The sequence below is a fragment of the Cupressus sempervirens genome, chromosome 11, assembly GCF_028749045.1.
Source record: "Cupressus sempervirens isolate cs-2001-9-10 chromosome 11, ASM2874904v1, whole genome shotgun sequence".
In the NCBI taxonomy this organism is placed as follows: domain Eukaryota; kingdom Viridiplantae; phylum Streptophyta; class Pinopsida; order Cupressales; family Cupressaceae; genus Cupressus; species Cupressus sempervirens.
In genome coordinates, this window is record NC_143128.1 from 46,780,058 (window position 1) to 46,804,386 (window position 24,329).

The following is a 24,329-nucleotide window of genomic DNA, read 5'->3' on the forward strand; positions in this document are numbered from 1 at the left end:
AAAATTTCTGTGCTTTTTGTTTGTTGAAAATGTTACATAAATGTCCTCTCATGGGTTATTTTGACTTTAACACTTTCGTTACAAGGTGAAGAAGAACTACACTTGGATATTAGGTTTTTGAGCTATGTGTGTCTGATTTTGATGGTGTAATTTTTAATTTAGAAGTTGATTAAATCTTTCCTAAGTGAGGAAGGCAAATAATTTTCCATGTTTGATCATTTCTATATGTACGGTTGAGATTTTCAGACTAGAGTTGGGACTTGCATGTATAAGATTACATATGCCATTTTTTATTACTTAAGCTATATAAATAAGTACAAAACTAGTAATTAAAAATCTGAAGAATAAGATCACAAAATCACATTTACATTCATTGCTATGCGGTGCTGTTATAGTGGTTCGGAAAAGCTGTGGAGCATGTAGTCTTAAGGATAAAATCACTTTGTGCATCTCAGGTAAGGAAGTTTTTTTTTGTTCTATTTATTTCGCGATCTGCATTCATACACCATCATTGACTAGACCTATAACCTAGATATCACGAAATCTCACCTATTGCAAAGTTCGCAATCTTTCTGAAACTTAAAAATAGGGGAGTGTCCTTTCATGTTTTTTTCTAATTTGGTCGTTCTGGTATCTTTTTCAAAAATCCCCACAAAAATTATTGAACAACTAGATCTCCGGAGTGCAAATAAACCATTGTTCAAAGTACGCCTAAGTCCAGTGGTAATGGCTTCAGCAGAGGCAATTTGGTTTTCTTTATTTTTTCCCCTGCTAAGATTTTAAAATAATTATCTTTCATCATTCAATCATTGTTTATTAAATTGATCGATGTATGTGGATTTAGTATTCTGAAAACTACAAACTGTGTGTAGTTCATTAGGTATGAATTTTACTGTGTGTAGTTCAAAACATGAAATATTGTTTGCTGCATAGAACAATAAAATGTGGTGTCATCCCTTAATTGACCGGTTTGCAGTCGTATAAATTCACTCATTGGTGAGTTAAGCAGATACGAATCATGTTCTTATTTGGTGGTCTTTAGTAGGAGCGAGAATGAGTGGGAAAGTAGCTCTACTTGTTTTATGCTTAGGCGCTTGTATTTGATAATGGCTGTGAGAGTAAGAGTGGTTAAGTAGAATGATAGATTTGCATCGTCATCGCATAATTAGAAAGATTCTCACTAAATCCATTCTCTTTCTTGAAGGTCAGAGATCTGTCAAACTCCCTTCAAATCAGAGGATGACGTGGAGGGGAGATTTTGCCCTTGCTGATGGAACTGATCAAAATGTATGTTCTGTTCTCTTCATATCTTATTTATTTATTTGTTCACTCATCTGTGACACAATGATGGTCTTCATAGATGGGTAAAGCTAAATAATGTTTGTTATGGGGGTAGGTGGACTTAAGTGGAGGATATTATGACCCAGGAGATGATGTGAAATTTGGGTTCCCAACGGTTGTTGTGCATTGGGCTATTGATTATCTGCTCAAAGCTACTTCTTAACCTGGAGTTTTACATGTGCGGGTTTACTCCATGACTGGATCATTTTCTTGAGAAATTGTGTGATATGATTAGAAATACTATAGAATACTTAGATTATGTAATATGGTAAGAAACAGAGGAAAAAATAACATGAGTAGATAGTAAACATAATTTTTCACTTACCAACAAATTTGTCAAGATAAGTACTATGATCTTAGTAGTTACAGGCCATCACTTTCTAGCAGACAGGTTTTCCATTAATACTTGCCATGATAGCTCATGCAGATACGAGGATGTATAGGGTCTAATCAATGTCAAAATTGGGGAAAAATGTTGAACCCTATAGAGCTCATAAATCCTACATGTAAGATGCAAACAATGCTTTATCAATTTTACGATCTCTTTCTTCTTTGTTGACAATCTCCATTAATTTGTTGTGAAAATGCATGCTTATCCATTTGTGGAAGTTCAGTCCTCCTGCAAACATATCATTAGTTGGACTCTTTCCAGCTACCATCTCCAAGAGCTTAATATCACCCTTTGTGGACACATTCCCACCAATTCCATACTCTACAGAATAAAAAGTAAAAGAGCGAATCTCATTAGAGGAAATGAATGAAATTAAAATATGAAATGTAGATAAATTTATCTATTATTGCTATTACATAGCCAAATCCAATACCTAGTGCAATGTAGCCCACAGATCCTTTCAGATTTAGAGTGGAACTACTTTGTGAGTCACAAGTACCATTGTTTAAAACATAGACTATTCTGGAAATGCCAAAATTTGCAAGGTATGCTGTCAGGTCCTCTTCTATAAGAATGTTGCTTGGTTTTATATTGTAGTGAATGACTTTCTAAAATAGTCATGATAGAGATACTCTAATCCATAGATCATATCAATTGCTATGTTTAATATCTCAATGAAGGTCAATGATTTAACAATGGAAAGAAAACGTTTCTCTAGATTTCCTTTAAATATTAGACTTGATCTTGCGCTTCCTATGAATTTGTCCCAAGACCATTAAACAAACTAATAAGAAGGTAATGAGTCCAGCTATTGGTCCTATTATTCTAATTCTATTACTAGGGTCTTTTAGTGGAGCATTCAAAATAAAGCATGGAGGTAACTGGATCCATTCGCCACACAGACCCACATTTCCCCTAGTTGATGCAGCTGTCAAAGTATAAAATATGCCATGTTTGAGGTTCTCTCTGCTCAAATTATTGAAATACAAATTCAAGACGTGAAGCATTTGAGAAACTTCATAGATGTGGGGATCAAACCTAACAGTTTATTGGAAGACAAATCTATGCTCACAAGACTCTTTAACTCACTGAGAGAATATGGTATTGGGCCGTCTAATTCATTTGATGAAAGATTTATTCAAGTTGTTCATAGCTTCCCAGAGTGACAGGAATTCAACCTTCTAATCTGTTAGCTGAAATTTCAATGGCTTGAACATGAATCATCTTTCTGATTTCTCAAGGCAGAGGTCCTTGGAAAGGAGTTTTTGGACAAATTGAAATATATCTGCAAATTACCAAGACTAGCCACTTCATGGGCGATGTGTGCACTGAATTAATTGCTGGAGAGGTTCAACAATTTCAATTTGTAGCATTTCCTGTGACTTGTAGGTATGTTCCTGGAGAATTGGTTGTGGTTGAGCACAAGTTGTGTCAACTATTGAAGGAAACCAATTGTCCTAGGGATCTCTCTAGAAAGCAAATTTTGACTCAGATAGCTTCCCAAGGATTTTTATTTCACCAATCTCATTGGGTAGGTTTCCTTCTATCATGTTGTTGTCCAACAAGAGTCTTTGCAACTTATTCAAGGTTTCTTAGAGAGGATGGGATTGTTGTACATTGTATAGGCAATAAGTGTAGGTATACTTCCTGTTATCTTATTACTATCTAGTCCCAAGAGAGCAAGATTTTTGGGGAGCTGCTTTGGCAAGTATCCAGTCAAATGATTGTGATCAATCCATATTTGATGGAGACTTGTACAATTCTGGAGGGCTGTAAGAATGGGGATTGTGACAGCACTCACACTGACGAGTTGATTAAATAAAGGGATTAGCATTTGAAGAACTAAAAGCCAGCTAAAATCTAATGGTACTGCTCCACTGAGATGATTGAAAGAAAAAACATGGCTACTTAGTTGGGTACAATTGGCAATAGTGTCTAAGGTGGTCTTTCAGCTGATTGCCCTGTAGATATAGAAACTCAAGTCTAGAGATCTTTCCCAATTATCATGGGATTCTACCAGTCAAGCTATTGTTATAAAGGGCCAATTCTACTAAACCTGAACTATTTGAGATTAAGAGGGAATAGGGTCTGTTAAGTGGTTGTCAAACAGAGTAAAGGAGACCAATCAAGACAACATTCCCAATTCAGGTGGAATGCAACCTTCAAGGGCAATATCTCCAATACATAATATTTCTAGGTTGGAGAGACTTCCTATAGACGGAGGTATGTTACCGAAAAAGCTATTGGAGCTGAGGGAAAGGAACTAGAGATTTGTGAGAAGACTCAAAACTGAAGGAATTATTCCAGTCAATCGATTGTCAGCTAGTAACATAAAGATAAAAGAACCTTTATAAGCTTTGAACTCTCCCCATTTCCTGCAGAATTGGGCCTGCAAAATTGTTGTTGTCCAGAGACCAAGTTGCACAAGGAATGAGAGATTACCAATTGAACGGGAGATGGAATCCTTTAATTGCATATCTTGCAGCTCAAGTGATTGTACCCTATTGCTTGTTGAATACAAGTAATGCCAGTCCAATTGCAGATGTGAACATTAGGGACTCATTTTACTATGGAATGGAGAGGATCTAATATGATGGACTTCTTAAATTCCATAAGACTGTACTCATCAGTGATTGTGCAAGTACAAGAGTCTATGGAAAGAAGCAAAATAAAACATATCCTTAATAGGGTATGCATCTTGTTTATTTGGGTGCTAGATGCTATTCACTAAGGATTTAAGGGAAAAACTCTAGAACATCTTAGCATGATCTCTTCTATAATAACCATCCAATATTGAACAACTCCAAATTGGGAGTACTTTTAGATGCACAAGTCCCCCATGAATCTGTCTGCATCACTCTAGATCCAGGCTTTTCAGTTTTACAAGGTCTAACAAGGAAAGTAAGCCAGCTGGAGTTATTGCATTACTTCTTTTAAAACAGAGGAATTTGTAAATCAGTTTGTAAAAGCTTCCACATATCATAGACCAATATCAAAAATGTAGTCACAGTAATTGAAGTTGAGCAGCTATAAATTGTCTCACAATTTATTTGCGCAGAGTTTCATAAGAGAAGTTTGTTTTGCACTTCCCTTGCCACTGTCTCTTCAAACACAAAAAGGTGGGTTGACTGGCCATTGAAGGTTGATACTTCTACTAGACCACCATAATCTTCCTCTCTAGAGATCTTCTGCACTGTCTGGATGGTTTCTTTTCCTTCACCAATCTCCACCCAAATTCTGTTGAACTGAAATTAGTTTTGCAGACCGCAAAACAAAAGCACCCTCACAATGCTCACATTCACAAGCTGCTCACAATACACACTTGTACAGTCTTCTCTAGATACACCCATCCTGAATGCACTCTATACACACTGTGAACACACACACACACATGAACTTATGGCACAAATGAACAGTATTTCCAAACTGTAATTTTACATATTTTGACTGTCAGTGTCCTCCCCTCAGATTGAAATCATAGTGTAGATAAAAATAATTCAAGCTTTTTTAATGAATAAGAGGATTAAGCATATTACATCCCTCTCTTTAGACTTGAAATCCTGCCTCTAAATATTTATTCATTCTCAACCTGTCAATGCATGCCCAGATTTGGTCATTGTTATGATGTTATCTCTGTGAATACTGTGAGATTTTTTTATTGCTACTACAGATGTATCTGATATTTCTGTGCAGGCACCATTTATGATCTTGACCTTTCTTTCAATGAAAAAGAGGATTCAACATGTTATATCCCTGTCTTCAGTCTTCAAATCCTGCCTCTAAATATTTACTCAATCTCAACCGGTCAATGCATGCCCACATTTGATCATTGTTATCTCTGTGAATACTTTCAAATTTTTTTGTGGCACTGAAGATGTATTTGATATTTCTGTGCAGGCACCATTTATGATCTTGACCATGTTAATAATCCTTTCTTTCCATGAAGTCAATTGTGGTAATTTCTTTTAACTGTGTATTTATTGGTTCCTTTCATGAACTTTATACCTAGTACCAACAGAGAAACAACATATTCTGCAAATATTTCCCAGTAAAGATGGGAAGTTTGATATGGATAGGATTGTAGCGGATTAGAAGTTTAAGAAACTGGAAATGAAGAAGAAGGCTCAACTAAGAGTAATCCTAGTGTAAATAGTACTCCTAGAAGGGAAATATATTGTATGTGTGGTGTGCTTTATGATTGCTCTAACTCATTAGGATTAGTACATCCAATTTTGGAAGAGTATTTTCTGGACCCTGTTGCTTTTATTTCTTTACCACAGTAACACTAGACTGATTCAATATAGAACAGAGCAACTGCAATATGTTGATGCTATAACAAAAATCCTTCACGACCTTCCTTTATCAAGCACTTTCAGTCAGAATTAAATTTGAATAGGTGTGTTATTAATAGATTAGAGTTTCAGCAATCATAAGGTTATAGGAAGCATCCATCATTTCAAATTAACGACGGTGAAAACAAAGAATGAGCATGAGCATCACTTGAGATTTACAGTGTATTTAGTACTTTGAAGCAAGACAGATCAATTTACCCTTTCAGCCATATAGCTCAAAATATTATTTCACAAATGGAGGCCTTTAATTTGCAAAAAAATGGATTCCGTTGAGCTACACAACTTTACATTTCTAGCAAGAATAAATAAACAAATAATGCAATCATATGATCAAACACTGAAATTCTAGATTAGATTCTTGGTCCCTCATTTGTTAAAGCTCAGAAATGTTAAAATCCTATTTTAGATACAATGGACATTTGGAACCAGGCTCTGGCAGTTGATTCTCCTGTGATAAACATATTGAAAGCCCTTCAGTGTACGAGTGAGTTCCTGTGCACTTCTCAACAGCCTGGTGCATGCAGATAAACATTAATCCCTGGACACCTTTGTCAAAAGTAAGGCACCTCAATTTAAGCATCTTCCTTGTTTTCTTCTTCAACTCTTCCAGGTGTTCTTCTTACTGCTTCAATCTTTGCCTGAATTCCAGTGCTTTCTCTCCATGTTTCTCTATAAAAGAAAGTACATTTGTCAAATTATCCCAAACTGGAATTGCTACAAATCCCACGGTATCATCTACATTGAAATTTATCATACTGCATATCTTTTCTACTTCATAATATTCAAGTTCATTTGGACTGCCTGTAACTTTAACAGGTAGCTCATAAAATTTGCCCCCACCCACAACTCCATGTTGTAAGGCACTCTCAGTAATCTTATTGAGGAACTATGAGTAATGTGGGTGAATTGACAAGGAGTCATTTAAATATCATTTATATCTCCATCACCTTAGCCACTTTAAGCTCCAAAGCATGTCTTAATGCTGCTTTCATCTTATATTTCAAGGTTGTCACAAGGTCAGCAACTGACAGAAATGCAGACTAATTCTCATCAATATCTTCATGATTTAAATACAGATTCCCAAGATTATCAATTCCATAGCGGTCACCATTCAAAAGAGAATGCCCTAGCAATTTTATCTTTTTGCAATTATCAAAGGCTTTACCTAATGTATGCAACAATGTTAGCTTTTCCTCTAGAGTTAAGCCTGCCAGTGCTGAGGGAAATGAAACCCATCCCAGTTGCAGCGTGGGGGTAATTGAGTACTCCAAGTACTCAGTGTGGGGACATCTGAGGGATGGCTACTTCTGGATTTTGGGAGGGGTGCAAGTCCCCATGTTTCACTATTTCAAGGTTAATGGAGCAGTGTGCATGTTGGGGGAAGTTGAGGAGCAGTTAAGATTGGGCTTAGTTTTCAAAGGAGATGAGACTTAATATCATATTTACTAAAAGAATGTTCTTCATGTCTAGTGTTGAAGAAGTGAGAACATTATCTTTGTGGCGATATGTTCCATGTATTCTTACTGTATTTATTTTTGGATGGCAAGAAATTTCTTTAACGGGAACACCTCTAAATGAACCTCCCTTTAATTGATATGATCAGCAATGATCCTTTTCTTTGTGGGGTCAAGGTGAATTCTTTAATTACTATATATTTTGAACTTCTTTTATATCTATAAAATATGAACCTAATCATATTAGATAGAAGTATATGCATACATATTTGACTATGCAAGGCCTAAAGCTATTACTCCAAGGATGGGAAATGTAATGAAAATGATATATATTAAAATTCATTAGAAAAAACCAGAACCCAGAGTCTTTCTCAGATCCTCTTTGAAGCTTGGTCTACCACTACTGAGAGCGAAAACTATAACAAATCAGATTGTAATTGTCAAGAACGTAACTGGCCAGCGTATTAGCTACTTTATTGTGTTGTCTACGGATATTGTTGCATTGAGCCTCTTGGAGCTTGACTTGCAAGCTTTAATTTTTTGATCTCTCTTGTAGCTTCCCAGAGTGATAGGAATTCAACCTTCTAATCTGTTAGCTGAAATGTCAATGGCTTGAACATGAATCATCTTTCTAATTTCTCAAGGCAGAGGTCCTTGGAAGGAGTTTTTGGACAAATTGAAATATATCTGCAAATTACCAAGACTACCCACTTCATGGGGGATGTGTGCACTGAATGAATTGTTGGAGAGGTCCAACAATTTCAATTTGTAGCATTTCCTGTGACTTGTAGGTATGTCCCTGGAGAATTGGTTGTGGTTGAGCACAAGTTGTGTCAAATGTTGAAGGAAACCAATTGTCCCAGGGATCTCTCCAGAAAGAAAATTTTGACTCAGATAGCTTCCCAAGGATTTTTATTTGACCAATCTTATTGGGTAGGTTTCCTTCTATCACGTTGTTGTCCAGCAAGAGTCTTTGCAACTTATTCAAGGTTTCTTAGAGAGGATGGGATTGTTGTACATTGTATTGGCAATAAGTGTAGGTAACTTCCTATAATCTTATTACTATCTAGTCCCAAGAGAGCAAGATTCTTGGGGAGCTGCTTTGGCAAGTATCCAGTCAAATGATTGTGATCAATCCATATTTGATGAAGACTTGTACAATTCTGGAGGGCTGTAAGAATGGGGATTGTGACAGCACTCACACTGACGAGTTGATTAAATAAAGGGGTTAGCATTTGAAGAACTAAAAGCCAGCTAAAATCTAATGGTACTGCTCCACTGAGATGATTGAAAGAAAAATCATGGCTACATAGTTGGGTACAATTGGCAATAGTGTCTAAGATGGTACCTTTCAGTTGATTGCCCTATAGATATAGAAACTCAAGGCTAGAGAGCTTTCCCAATTCTCGTGGGATTCTACCAATCAAGATATTGTTATAAAGGGCCAATTCTACTAAGCCTGAACTATTTGAGATTAAGGAGGGAATAGGGTCTGTTAAGTGGTTGTCAAACAGAGTAAAGGAGACCAATCAAGACAACATTCCCAATTCAGGTGAAATGCAACCTTCAAGGGCAATATCTCCAATACACAATATTTCTAGGTTGGAGAGACTTCCTATAGAAGGAGGGATGTTACCAAAAAAGCTATTGGAGTCGAGAGAAAGGAAGTAGAGATTTGTAAGAAGACTCAAATCTAAAGGAATTATTCCAGTCAATCAATTGTCAGCTAGTAACATAAAGATAAAGAACCTTTATAAGCTTTGAACTCTCCCCATTTCCCGCAGAATTGAGCTTACAAAATTGTCATTGTCCAGAGACCAAGTTGCGTAAGGAATGAGAGCTTACCAATTGAAGGGGAGATGGAATCCTTTAATTGCATATCTTGCAGCTCAAGTGATTTTACCCTATTGCTTGTTGAATACAAGTAATGCCAGTCCAATTGCAGAAGTGAACATTAGGGACTCGTTTTACTATGGAATGGAGAGGATCTAATATGATGGACTTCTTAAATTCCATAAGACTGTACTCATCAGTGATTGTGCAAGTACAAGATTCTATGGAAAGAAGCAAAATAAAACTTATTTTTAATAGGGTATGCATCTTGTTTATCTAGGTGCTAGATGCTATTCAGCAAGGATTTAAGATTCACCAAGGATTTAAGGGAAAAACTCTAGAACATCTTAGCATCTTCTCTTCTATAATAACCATCCAATATTGAACAACTCCAAATTGGGGAGTACTTTTAGATGGTCAAGTCCCCATGAATCTGTCTGCGTCACTCTAGATCCAGGCTTTTCAGTTTTACAAGGTCTAACAAGGAAAGTAAGCCAGTTGGAGTTATTGCATTGCTTCTTTTAAAACAGAGGAATTTGTAAATCAGTTTGTAAAGATGTTAGGAACCTGTGTGTTCCTTCTGTTTATTTTGTTAGAGTAGTGTTGTTGGACGCATATGCTTTGTAAGTCGTCCCGTGAGTATATTTTATTATCCCACATGCATAGGTAGTATTACTTTTCTAGATCGTACTCAGTATATAAGAATGGGTTGAGGCCCTTGATGGGCACGGACGAATTTATTGTATTGAGCTTGCTCAAAGGAGGTTACCCCCTCGAAGTGGCCTGCGATCAGTAGATTCATTCTGAGTTCTGCTATCACTTTGTATTCTGTTATTTCGAGCATTCTCACGATATTGCTATAAGGAGGTTCATCACATCTGGTATCAGAGCACTCTCTTGGGCTCGCTGGGTGGAAATTACATCAAATTTTTTTTTCTGTCGTGGCCTTCAGGTTCCTCTCACTTCTAATATCTCTTGTTATTGCAATAACTCTTTTCAGTTGTTCTGTCTGTGAGTGAATTTTTCTAAGTCGACTGTTCAAAAAAAAAAAAAAAAGAGTAAAATTTTTTCTGTTTTTTAGTCGTAGCTTCCTTGTTTGCTTTCTGTTTCTGCTCATACTTCTGCAGAACGTCTGCAATATCATTTCGCATACTTCCTTCCTTGGCGACCCAACCCCAAATTTTACATATCAAAGCCCTAAATCCCTCATTTATCTAATTTTAGGGTTTGCCCTATCTTTTTCACCTCTCATCCAATCGCCACCAAACTGAGCCACAAGATTCAATTCCTCATTTTGCTCCCTTATCCCTCTTGGACTGTTCGCCTCATTTCGCCTCCCTACCCTTGAAACCCTCATTTTTCTGTTTCCCTTGTCCCCAGATAGTCTCCCACCACCCGTCGAACACCCATTTCCTATCTGAGTTTTACCCAAATCCAAGTTTGCCGTAACTAAAAAAGTTTTTGTTTCTCATCTTCTACCCATTCCAAAAAAAAAAAAAAAAAAAAAAAAAACCTTGCTTTATGGTTGTTACGCGTACAGGAGCAAAAATCATGGAAGAAGAAATGGCATCCCTCAAAACCAAACTTCAAGATCTGGATGACAAAATTCTGGGTCTTAACTTTCAGCAGTCAGCCATGAGCCGAAACCATTCAGGAGATACTGGGTCCTCTTCTGGCAATTTCCGTGGACCAAAGCTTGATTTTCCACGCTTCGATGGTTCTGATCCGACTGGATGGATCTATAGGGCAGAGCAGTATTTCAGCTTGCATAATACTTTGGATAACCACAAAGTCCCCCTTGCATCTTTTAATTTGGAACATGAAGCTCTTCAATGGTTCCGTTGGTACATCAAGGCTAATGTAGGCCCAACGTGGAGAGACTTGTGCACCCTCATTTTGGAGCGCTTTGGCCCTAGTTCCTTTGATGATTTCACAGGAGCACTCACTAAACTGCGTCAAACAGGCACTGTAAGAGAATACCAGACAGAGTTTGAAAAATTAGCTAATTACACAGAGGGCTTGTCTGATGAATTCTTCCGTAGTTGTTTTGTCAGTGGTCTGAAGGATGCACTTCGCTCAGAAGTCAAAATGTTTCGACCTACTACAATGATGGAAGCCCTTGGGTTGGCTAAGTTAGCGGAAGACAAGATTAGTGCTCTACAACGCTCCAGATCTAATTTTGTTCCATTCAGAAATACAGGTTATCACAACCCTCCAGTCATACCAGCGCCCAGAACTACTCCGATCAAGCACTTGTCTGAAACAGAGATGCGAGTCAGGCGAGACAAAGGGCTTTGTTATAATTGTGATGAGAAATGGTCTCGGGGCCATAGATGTGTTCAGCAAAAGCTCTATCTCTTGGATGTGGATTCTCCACCGGAACTGGAAGAATATGTAGATGCTCAGGAAACAGTGGATGATGAGGTTAAGCCTCACCAGCCTGAACCTCCTTCACCAGAAGCTCCACCAGAGATATCTGTCCATGCTTTGGCAGGAGTCACTACTCCACAAACCATGCGGGTCCAGGGTTTCTTCAAGAAGATCCCTCTTACTATACTCATTGATTCTGGTAGCACTCATAACTTCATTGATCCACGAATAGCCAAACAGGCTGATTGCTTTATCCATCCCTGCTCTAGCTTTGAAGTCATGATTGCCAATGGGGGCACTTTACCTTGTAAAGGGAAATGTCGCAATGTGCGTCTCTCTATTGGAGATTATAACATGCGCTCTGACATGTTTGCCTTACCCTTAGGTGGCTGTGATGTGGTTTTGGGTGCCCAATGGTTACGCACTCTTGGCCCCATTCTCTGGGATTTTGCTGAACTTTGGATGCAGTTTTCAGCCGAGGGGCACCAACACACTTTGAAAGGCTTACAACCAGGGTCTCTCAGCATCATCAGTTCACACCGTATGGAAAAACTTCTTAAGAAGAATTCACATGGTGTCATCGCTCAGCTCCATTCCATTCAGATGCAGCCATCAGCAGTCTCTAGCACTCCTGCCGATCTCCAACACATTTTGGACAAGTATTCTGGTGTATTTGCTGAACCTGTGGGATTACCTCCTTCTCGTCCAGAGGACCACCGTATTCAGCTCCTTCCTGGCAGTGTTCCGCCCAACATCAGGCCCTACCGCTACCCATTTCATCAGAAGACCGAAATCGAGATACTTGTCCGTGACTTACTGAAGCAAGGTATTATTCGCCCTAGTACCAGTTCCTTTTCTTCTCCAGTTCTGCTTGTTCGCAAAAAAGATGGGTCATGGCGACTCTGCATTGATTTCCGAGCACTTAATCATCTCACTATAAAGGACAAGTTTCCCATTCCAGTTGTTGATGAACTTCTTGATGAACTTCATGGGGCTCATTTTTTCTCCAAGTTAGATCTTCGTTCTGGGTATCATCAAATTCGGGTTAATGAGGAGGATATACCTAAAACTGCCTTCCGCACACATGATGGTCACTATGAATTTTTAGTCATGCCCTTTGGCCTCACGAATGCTCCTTCAACATTTCAGGCAGTGATGAATAACATATTTCGACCATACCTCCGAAAATTCATTCTGGTCTTCTTTGATGATATCCTCATATATAGCAAAACTTGGGCTGAGCATCTCCATCATCTGGAGCTTGTCTTGCAACTTCTCTCTGATCATCAACTCTGTGCAAAACTATCTAAATGTGTGTTTGGCCAGGAGGAAGTGGAGTATCTCGGGCATATTGTTGCACACCATGGAGTGCGGGTGGATCCTACAAAAATAGATGCCATGAAAACTTGGCCGCATCCTAAAACTCTCAAGAGCCTTCGGGGTTTTTTGGGGTTGACTGGCTACTACCGCAAGTTTGTCAAAGATTACGGGAAAATTGCAGCACCATTGACAGCTCTGTTAAAGAAGGATGCCTTCTCCTGGACCCCTGTTGCTGAGACTGCATTTGAACAACTGAAACAGGCTATGTGCAGTACACCTGTTCTCGCAATGCCAGATTTTTCCAAACCCTTCACTATTGAGAGTGATGCTTGCGGCAATGGATTGGGTGCTGTTCTCCTGCAAGATGACCATCCTATTGCGTTCACTAGCAAAGCCCTCTCTGGTAAGAATCTAGCCCTCTCTACTTATGAAAAAGAAATGATGGCTATTTTGCATGCTGTACAGAAGTGGCGGCCATACCTCTTAGGGAGTCATTTTTGCATCAGAACCGATCACCAAAGTCTGAAATACTTCCTGGAACAACGGGTATCCTCTCCTACACAACAGAAATGGGTCAGCAAACTCATGGGGTATGATTATGAGATCACCTACAAGAAGGGTAAGGAGAATATTGTGGCAGATGCTCTTTCTCGCACATTTGATAATCAAGCTTCCCTTTCCGCTATTTCTATGCCCATTCCCAATTGGTTAGCGTCTGTTCAGCAGGGCTATGACAGTGACTCTTCTTTATCTCAAATCATTCACCAGCTAGCCAATAATCCTTCTGCTATACCACATTACTCTTGGGATGGTGCTTCTCTTCGATACAAGGGTCGGCTAGTGCTTCCTCAAAACCCAGCTCTACATCAGGCTATTTTTTATGAACTCCATGCTTCTCCTTCAGCAGGGCACTCAGGCTTCCTCAAAACTTATGAGCGAGCAAGGAGAAACTTCTTTTGGAAAGGGATGAAACAGACGATTCAACAGATGGTGGCTGAATGTGATACTTGCCAACGCCACAAGGGTGAAACGACCCTCCTTCCTGGCTTGCTCGAACCATTGCCCATCCCTACACGGATTTGGACTGATATTTCTATGGATTTCATTGAAGGGCTTCCTAAATCCGGTGGCAAGACAGTGATCTTGGTTGTGGTTGATCGTCTCTCGAAATATAGTCATTTTTGTGCCCTCAGCCACCCCTATACTGCCTCCTCTGTTGCACAAATCTTCATGGACCAGATATTTCGCCTTCATGGACTCCCTTCTTCCATTGTCTCTGATCGTGATGCAACTTTTACCAGTCATTTTTGGACTGAACTGTTTCAGAAAACTGGCACCAAACTGACGATGAGTTCAGGCTATCACCCACAAACTGATGGTCAAACTGAAATTGTCAATAAATGCTTGGAAACTTATCTTCGTTGCTTCACTTCCGAACAGCAACATCAGTGGGCCAAGTGGCTCCCTTTAGCTGAATGGTGGTACAATACCTCTTACCACACTGCCTCTAAAATGACTCCATATGAAGCAGTCTATGGTCAGGCACCTCCAGTGCTCCTTCCCTACACTCCCAACAGCTCACCAGTCCAGGCAGTTGACATAGTTCTCCGCAGCAGGGATCAGATTCTTCGTACCTTACAGGATAATCTTCACATGGCCCGTAATCGGATGAAACAGCAAGCAGATCAACACCGTTCTGAGCGCTCATTTCAAGTTGGGGATATGGTTTTTCTTCGTCTACAGCCATACAAACAATCCTCCCTAAAGCTGAAAGGGCGTCATAAGCTGGCCCCAAAATTTTATGGGCCTTATAAGGTTCTGCAGAAGATTGGTTCAGTTGCTTATAAACTGGAACTTCCTCCTTCTTCCCGCATTCATCCAGTCTTTCATGTTTCTTGTCTAAAGAAAGTTCTGGGTACCACTGTCAGAGCACAAACTACTCTCCCTGAAATGGATACGGAAGGATCCATTATCCTGGAGCCGGTGGCAATCATTGACCAGCGCACTCGCCAGCTTCGCTCTCGCTCCATCTCTGAGGTCTTGATTCAGTGGCATGGCATGCAACCAGAGGATGCTACCTGGGAACCCCTTCTTCAGATTCAACAACAATTTCCACACCTTAAGCTTTGAGGACAAAGCTTTTTTCTAAGGGAGAGGGGATGTTAGGAACTTGTGTGTTCCTTCTGTTTATTTTGTTAGAGTAGTGTTGTTGGATGCATATGCTTTGTAAGTCGTCCCGTGAGTATATTTTATTATCCCACATGCATAGGTAGTATTACTTTTCTAGATCGTACTCAGTATATAAGAATGGGTTGAGGCCCTTGATGGGCACAGACGAATTTATTGTATTGAGCTTGCTCAAAGGAGGTTACCCCCTCGAAGTGGCCTGCGATCAGTAGATTCATTCTGAGTTCTGCTATCACTTTGTATTCTGTTATTTCGAGCATTCTCACGATATTGCTATAAGGAGGTTCATCACAAAAAGCTTCCACATATCATAGACTAATATCAGAAATGTAGTCACAGTAATTGAAGTTGAGCAGCTACAAATTGTCTCACAATTTGTTTGCACGGAGAGTTTCATAAGAGAAGGAAGTTTTGCACTTCCCTTGCCACTGTCTCTTCAAACACAAAAAGGTGGGTTGACTGGCCATTGAAGGTTGATACTTCTACTAGACCACCATGATCCTCCTCTCTAGAGATCTTCTGCACTGTCTGGATGGTTTCTTTTCCTTCACCAATCTCCACCCATATTCTACTGAACAGTTTTGCAGACCACAAAACAAAAGCACACTCACAACTCTCACATTCACAAGCTGCTCACACTACACACTTGTACAATCTTCTCTAGATACACACATGCTGAATGCACTCTATACACACCGTGAACACACACATGAACTTATGGCACAAATGAACAGTATTTCCAAACTGTGATTTTACATATTTTGACTGTAAGTGTCCTCCCAAGTCTTAGACTGAAATCATAGCCTAGATAAAAATAAGTCAAGCTCTTTTAATGAATAAGAGGATTCAGCATATTACATCCCTGTCTTCAGACTTGAAATCCTGCCTCTAAATATTTAGTCATTCTCAACCTGTCAACGCATGCCCAGATTTGATCATTGTTATGATGTTATCTCTGTGAATACTTTGAAAACATTTTATTGCTATAGCAGATGTATTTGCTATTTCTGTGCAGGTACCATTTATGATCTTGACCTTTCTTTCAATGAATAAGAGGATTCAATATGTTACATCCGTCTTTAGTCTTCAAATCCTGCCTCTAAATATTTACTCAATCTCAACCTATCAATGCATGCCCACATTTGATCATTGTTATCTCTTGTTGTGACCAAGATTCACCATCACCCATGCCTGGGAACCGTGCTTTTCAATCTAAGCCTCCACCATGGATTTCCCTGTTTGGTGGAGCGCAAGTCAACCATCCACAGGGAATGGTCAAATTCAAAATCCCTAACTGCCTTAAAAATGTGCTTTCCGGATACCATGGAGCAGAAGTTCATAATGGCGTGGAATATTTTGTGAAGGACAAAATCCTTCGTTTGACCAAAAACCCACTCCCCGCAAATTCGGGAGCGCACATTCGTGTTGGCTGTGGATTGTCTCCCACAGATAAACAATCCATAGCCATATTAAAACTGCGACGCGCACTTTCATTGAGTGCACTTTTCACATAATGGGGGATTTTATTTATTTTAACATGGATAAAACCCATATGAGTTTGGAAAATCTTACTCTTCGTACGTGATGGAAGAAAATTTTGATTTTTTTTTAAAATATATATATGGAGTGGAATCCTTGACGAACTCAAATTCCAAAGGGTGAGCAAAGTTTCAGAGAAATCGTTAAAATTTGGAAAACTTGAAATAATTCTAAAATTCAAAATAATAATAATAATAAATCACCCAAGTTTCCAAAAATTTAAAAAATTGAAAAATGTGAAAAAATTGTTAAAAAATGGAAAATGTGAAAATCCAAGACATCCTAAAAAATTCCAAACGGAAGGAAAAAGAAGTTTGGAATCCAAAATCTCATAGAAATTCAAAATTCTTGAGGATGAAAATCCAAAATCTCGTGAAAAATCGTAAGTATAAAAAATAATGAAAAGTTGAAATATTGGGAAATTTGAGAAAAATTCCAAATTTGAAACGAAAATCCATTGAAAGAAAAAAAGAAAAAGAATGGAAAATTCTTCGTGAATGGAAAAGTTGGATTTATAAAAAAGCAAAAAAATGACTTTCTTTCAAGGAAATTTTGGACTTACATGAAAAATTAAATATTAGTTTTATTGATATTTAATTTGGTTGTTTTAAATAATAATCCAAAAAATATATATTGGAGAAAAGTTGGAAAGAAATTTGATTTTTTTCATTAAAAATGGAAATGAATTAAATATTGATTTTAATTGATATTTAGTTCATAATTTTAAAAAAAAAAAATCAAAGTGGGATAAAGAAATACTTAGTTTCATCTTGAAGCTAAAAGCATCAATAATGACAACTTTTTGAAACAAATAGTAGAAAGCAACAAGTATGGAAACCTTGATGGCTAAGTAAAGCAACTACTTAATTTTAGCCTACAGCTTTAAATATATTTTTTTAAAGGGATGATTTATATAAGAAACTCTCTCATTCATTTCTTCTCACACAGAAATCTAAAGAGCAAATTGAGAATAAGAGTGAAATTCAAAGAGTTCGAAAAGAAGATTTTTTGAAAATTTTTGAAATCATTGAGGAGTTATCTAGAAATTCGCGACAGAGGATTTTGAATCTTATCAGAAAGGAACCTTTTTTCAGTGAGTTGTGGAAAATTGCATGTTTCTCATGGAAATATTGAAAAGAGAATCTCGAGAGAGTATAGAAATTTTGGCAAAAATCCAAAATCTTTGTCTTATGGACAAGTTGTATATGTTTTTTATACTTTCTTTGCATAGTCTTATGTGTGGAAAATTTCTATTTTGTAGGAAAGGAGAATGGTAGAACCCAAGGGAATAGGAGAAATGTGCGGACAATTGATAAAGAATGAAAGGAGAGGATTCTATCCTAAATCCAAAATTGTGTCAAAGTGGGCAAAATTCGGAGATACAAGCCTTGACAGCCTCGATTTGAAAGATTTTGTCTGGAGAATGCTTGGATACAATAACCATCACCCAACACACCTAGCCACAAGAATTTTAAGAAGTGGAATTGTTACTATGGCTGGTTTCCCTCATTTTCAGCATCCAGAGTTAATTGTGGAATGTACCAAATACTACAGTCCTAGGGACATGACTATTAAGGATTTTGAACGAAATATTCTAGCAGATTTTTCTCTGGCATCCATTTATGAAATGTTTGGAATTCCTTCTCACCCAAGGATGGTCACGAAAACACAGGAGCAAGCACTGAGAATCTACACCTCTGGAGTCCATTTCTATGAAGAAATAATCAACAAAAGATGGTTGAAAAAGAATAGATCACATCATTCCAAGATTCCTAAAGAAATAGTATGGTTCAACATGCAAAGGGAATATAGTGACATGATCACGATGTTAAGTCGCATATTTGGCATGCCTCATTCTTATAGATTTGAATCTTAGATGTGGTATTTTCTTGAGTAGGTGATGTAAGAAGGCAACAAAATGGATTGGGTTGGGCTCATAAGCGATAATTTGAATGAACAGTTGATGAATCTAGAGCATACATGAGCTCGTATGTTGTCTACATGCTAACACAGAGAATGAATTATGATTGACTACAATGCAAAGGACCGATTGGAAGTAGAACCCAACACCTCAAAGTCCATGAATGCTACCCGTAGTTGCATTTATATTCAAATGATGATTACATGAGGGTTAACGATATATTTTCCATGCACATAGTAAGAGCACTACAAAAGAGGCTACATATAAGATTGTCAATGGGTGCGATGAAGTTGGTCAAAAAATATGGTGCATGGTTCATTTAGTTTCCCACCTTTTCATACATCTGAGTTCAAGGATTCTCCATGGAGCCATATAAACTTCCCAAGTATCCAACGGACAAGATGGTCTTGTTAGAGCTTACTCAACAACTTACAGCCTATGACAAGATTTAGAAAGGGAAGAAGAAGTTGGGATTACAATTCCCAATTTCCATAAGAAAAGGAAAAATTGAGGTATGCCCATGTCCAAAGGCTGCAGAGAGATCATTAGATCAGCTCCACTTCTTCCATCTTCCGCTTTATCTGAAGAGGAATGATTTTGATCCTTACAACAAGATCTTATCAGTAGGAGGATCAAAGTAACAACAGATGAGAATGAGATTAGAAAGAAGATGCATTCAAGATTACCGTTGAACATTATTAGAACATGCAACATATTTAGGGTTCCTGATCAAATGGAGGATGACTCAAACACGATGCGAGAGGGATTCAATCTAGAAATTATAGCTCAACCATATGATTGAAGAGGAAAGAAGTTATAGATCTAGAAGCTCTTTCAAAGCTAGTCTTAGATTTTACAAAGTGGTAGATTGAGCATAAGCTTGAAAAATTAGTTGCACCAGCTAATGGATTCACATATAGGTTGCTTGGTCATAGACCACTTAGGGATGAAAGATCAGGACAAACATCTGAGGGGACTGTTGAGGAAAGCAGAACTCCATCTAAGGATGTAGGAACCAAGAAAGGGAAAGAGGTACCTCAAGAAAAACGTCCTAGTATTGAGGAAGTAACCCAGGAACCTCAAAATAAGAAGCAGAAACATGAAAATGCTCCCTCCTCTCCGAGTCATACTCCAAGTGTTCAAGAGATAGAAACATTTGAAAGATAGGATATAGGGATAAGTATAGGGAGATTTGAGCAAGAAGAAAATTTGTATAGGCCAATTCATGATAGACTAAGTATAAATGCGTATGAAAAGTCCATGCAAGAAAGAGGGAGAGATCAAGATATTGCTACAGAGGAAAGTTTCGCTACAATCTTAGAGGGAGAAATGATTAATGATGGAGATGGTCCACTAGAGGAAAAAACTCCAGCAGTAGCAATACGTCTTCCAAATGTTGAAGCAATAGTTCTTGAGGTTACAATGTATAGTCCAGGAGATGAAGACGAGATCGACATTCGAGCAGTCCAAAGGAAAGAACAAGTGGTGATCCCAGGAGACCAAAGTATACCCATTCCAGATTGGTTGAGGTAATGAATTCAATTGCGTCAACAAAGGGAGTTTGATCAGGCAATTGAATTATAGAAAATTTTGGACAGATCAAATCGATCGGAAGAATAAGGGAAAGCAAGAAGATATACTAAATTCATCAGAGGAGAATCAGGATCCAGAATCTTGCAGATTGCGACTCCCATGATTGACAAAGGTAAAAATTAGATTCCTATAGATGAATATCATGTTACGGAAATAAATCTTGGTTGGGCCTCCAGAGAGGAAATATTAGAAGAATTTGATGACTCTACATAGGCTTTAAAGGATAGGCTGAAGAAAGTGGAAGAAGGGTACGAAAAATAGAAAAGAGAAATTAGGGCCTTATGTCAATACATTTTTCATTGGAGCTTGGTGAATATTTGATGTGTCTTAGTGCTTACTTGTTCTCTTAAATTTCTTCAATTAGATTAAGTTTAGCCTAGTTAATGTGTGGTGATTACAATGAAGAATATGATGGTGTATTGATGAATTCTTTTGGTTCATACTTTTGACTTTTTAGTGATTCTAACTCATTGTGCAAAGTTACTCTGAACCCCTTTCATGCATATGCTTAACTTCTATCATTCACATACATTGTTCTTTATGATGGCTTATGCGGTGGTATGAGAATCTTTGGCATAACCCTTGAAGATTGCACTAGTTTATGCGTAGTTGTAGTATAACTTGGTGAAGTGAAACTTGGTAAATTGAGGAATTTGTCCACTAGAGTACTATTTGTTGCCATCTCTATCCTTAAGATTAGAATAGAATTCCTGAACCCTATTCTTATTGAATTTATGCATATTTTGTGAAAATTCCAAAAAAGTACTTCATTGGAAAACCTTAAGATAGCTCCCACATCCAGTATGACTTGAAATGAATCTAAATAAACATTTAAGGCCCTTTGTGATCATCAACAAATCACATCAACCACCGATCTTATCCATAGTCAAGACCTAACATCAAAGGAACCTTGAAGTCATCGTATGATCCTCTAGCAATCTTAGCATACATGAGACTTTATTCAAGAGAGGATAAGATATTTTGGTATTTTGTTCTACTATTTGGTGGGTCATAAAACACACATCAATAGAAATTGGTGCTAGAAGGAGGGACTTGACTAAAAGATTTTATAGCAGTTTCACATACTAGAGAACATTGATTCATCCTCACCTAAGGTACATCGAAGATCCTTGAGATTCACCCTGGGAGCACATGAACTGCAAGAGTTGAATTTTGATCCAAAGCCTAGGTGAACAAATAAAGAAGCATCTACAAGTTAGAATTCACCAAGTGTAGCCTATCTCACAAGGATATTCCAAACTCCACCACGTCAACATCATGCACGAGGATTAATCCAAAGAGGAGTTCCACCAAGAGCTACACAAATCAATAGTTATTCGTGCAAATACCTATACAAGTTGTTTCACCTACAACTGCCCAACAACAAGTTCTAGCAATGGCCCAACAATGGCGTCTGTAGAATGCATCAGCCATTGCAATGTTTGTTGCATACAACAATATGCTAAAGAATCCTAAACACTTTTGTTCTAAATTATTTGTGAATGATGTGAATCACACTGCTGATGAGCACATTAAGATTTTTGAGGATTCCATCTAGAATAGAAATGTGCAAGATGAGGATATTGCACGCAGACTATTCCCTTATTCATTGGGTGAGGAATCATTTTACTGGTATATCAACCTACCTTCAAATTCAATACAGACTTGGCAACAATTGAAGGATGCATTCCTCAGGAAGTTCAGATTGCCTATCACCCTTACAGAATTGTATAGATAGTTTATGGAGATAGGGAGACATGAAATTGAACCAATTGGTGCTTTCAATAACCAATTTCAAAAAGCTTATTCAAGATTGTGTGATCCATATTGCATAGGAGATGATGCAGCATGACCTATCTACTATGTAGCCTTGGACTGTTTCACGTCTGTTTGTTCAAAAAACTCTGAGTCCTACAAGTTTGATTCATGCATATTCTAAGGCACAAAAAGTTAGTTTACAATCACCTGCAACTGTGAATGGAGCACCCAACAATTTTGGAAATGCAAATATATTAAATCAAGGAGCTTTGAATTATGCTCTAACTATCAATCTAGTTCCTACCCCTCCGAACCAGTTGGTGTTGCATCCTGGAACACCTATGTCATAGGCAATGCCCACACAACCAATTTATCTCCAAAACATGACAAATTCTACAAGGACCCAAGAGGAAAAAGATGAGATGAGAGATTTGATTGAACAAGTGAAAATGTTGTCCACTGAGGTGACTTACCTTAGAAATCATAAATATCAATTGCAAAATGCACAGAGGAATTATCAATCATATCAAGGTAGCAACTGAGGTTATCAAGGGAATCCCCCTCCACATCATGATAGTAATCAAGGATTCAATGAAGCTAATCAAGGATATTGTAATAATAACCAAGGTCATCAAAGAAGATTATGGAACACTAATCCAAATAATGGGGGCATACTGTCACCATTGGACAACCCTCCATCTGAGAATTGCCCACCTGATAAAGTTTTCTTAGTAAAAGCCACACTATCTGGATGGTGTAGATTACATGAGACTAGTCAACATTTTGAATTGCAGTGTCACGAATTTCAAAGAGCAGTAGATATTTTTAAGGGAGAAGTGAGGAACACTGCCACATCTGAGAATCCTCCTCCTATGGGATATGAGATAGTGTCGGCACTAAGATATGACCAAGCATTGGTTTTTGATGAATTTAAGTTTCCTCCTCCTGATTATCAAGATTACATGCCAATACAAGCTAATTAGAAATTCTCACCAGCTTCAAAAAATGGTCCCATAGAGACGCCACTTTATCAAGTTCCACTAGAAAATCAACCTCCACTAGTATCCCCAAATGAATCACTACATAAGGATGGATTTTTGTTCCCTCCTCTATACAAAGATGTCTTGGTGGAAGGGACAAGTGAAGTGCAAGTTTTTCAACAAACATCTGGTAATACTTTGATAAAGACATATCAAAGGAATTATAGAAACCACAAACCATTAACATCATTAGTTCCTCCAAATAAATTTTCAACTCCTCTGCATCCCAATGCGAACAATAATCCTGAGCCTCTCAAAGACTCACCCGAGTATCGACAACTCACGAGCTCTCAAGGAGATAGAGGCCAATCTTCCATCATGAATTCTTCACAAAGTGAGAATGGAAAGAATAATCTTCAATCCCCTACTCAATAAGGGGAACAAAGGCAATGTGAAAATCTAGGACAAAAATAGAAAGGAAGTCCTCCTGGAGAGGAATTGAAGAGATCGAGTTCTTATGTATTGGAGGAATTCAAGAAAATTAAAGTGAGTCTTCCATTATATGAATTGATGAAAATTTCAGAAATAAGAGATACATTGTTGGGAAGTTTCAATGACACCCCCACAAAGACTATTTCTCAAAATGTGTCACATCTTCCAAGAGGGGTATCCAATGTCCAATAATACAATTTTGCACAAAACACCAATGTTTAGATGATGTATCGCCATATGCATCTAAGCTTTCTCAGAATCCTTCAAGTTTCATTGGAATGGTACTCTCAAGATGATCAGAAGGTTACATCAAATGGACAAATATCTTGAAAAAATCCACCATCGGAAAAGATCAGAGATAATTCTTTTGTAGTGGAAAGTTCTGTGACAACACAAAATGTGAGAAATTTTGTACATAACAATGAGACATTTGATTCGAAAGGGCATAAGCCAGTGGTTTTTTATCAAGGGAAGGAGGAACCTGCACCTTTCCTAATATCTATTACAATTTTTGCAAAAATGTTACATAATTGTTTAATTGACTCTGGTGCATCAAGCGATGTAATGCCTTTGGACATATGCAGAGGGTTGGGATTGATTCCACTTCAGAGTGACAAGAAGGTTACACAATTGGGTAAAACAGAGGTCCCAGTCATGGGAGAGTTGAATAATATTCACATGCAATTAGCCTCTGATCCACGTGTTCAAAGTTGTATTGACATATCTGTTATGGATATTCTTGAGGGATATGACATGCTTCTCAGTAGAGATTGGGCAAGGAAATTGAATGGTTATATT

General features: G+C 38.0%; 1 protein-coding gene and 1 pseudogene across 16 annotated transcripts in view; one reads left to right on the plus strand and one right to left on the minus strand.

The window, feature by feature from the left end:
- The first annotated feature begins 230 nt into the window (after positions 1-230).
- Positions 231-24,329, plus strand: part of LOC149528182 (endoglucanase 14-like) — a 49,947-nt gene continuing 25,848 nt past the window's right edge. For 3 of the 16 annotated variants that reach the window (XR_016359021.1, XR_016359022.1, XM_089810897.1), the window contains exons 1-2: positions 471-741; positions 1,210-1,287. Coding sequence is in view for 9 of the 16 variants with exons in the window: in XM_089810897.1 (XP_089667023.1) it covers positions 604-741; positions 1,210-1,287 (216 nt within the window). In the remaining 7 variants the exon portion in view is untranslated. The other 13 variants (XR_016359027.1, XM_089810901.1, XM_089810906.1 and 10 more) reach the window with 13 other exon arrangements.
- LOC149528183 (uncharacterized) lies at positions 6,458-16,588 on the minus strand (annotated as a pseudogene).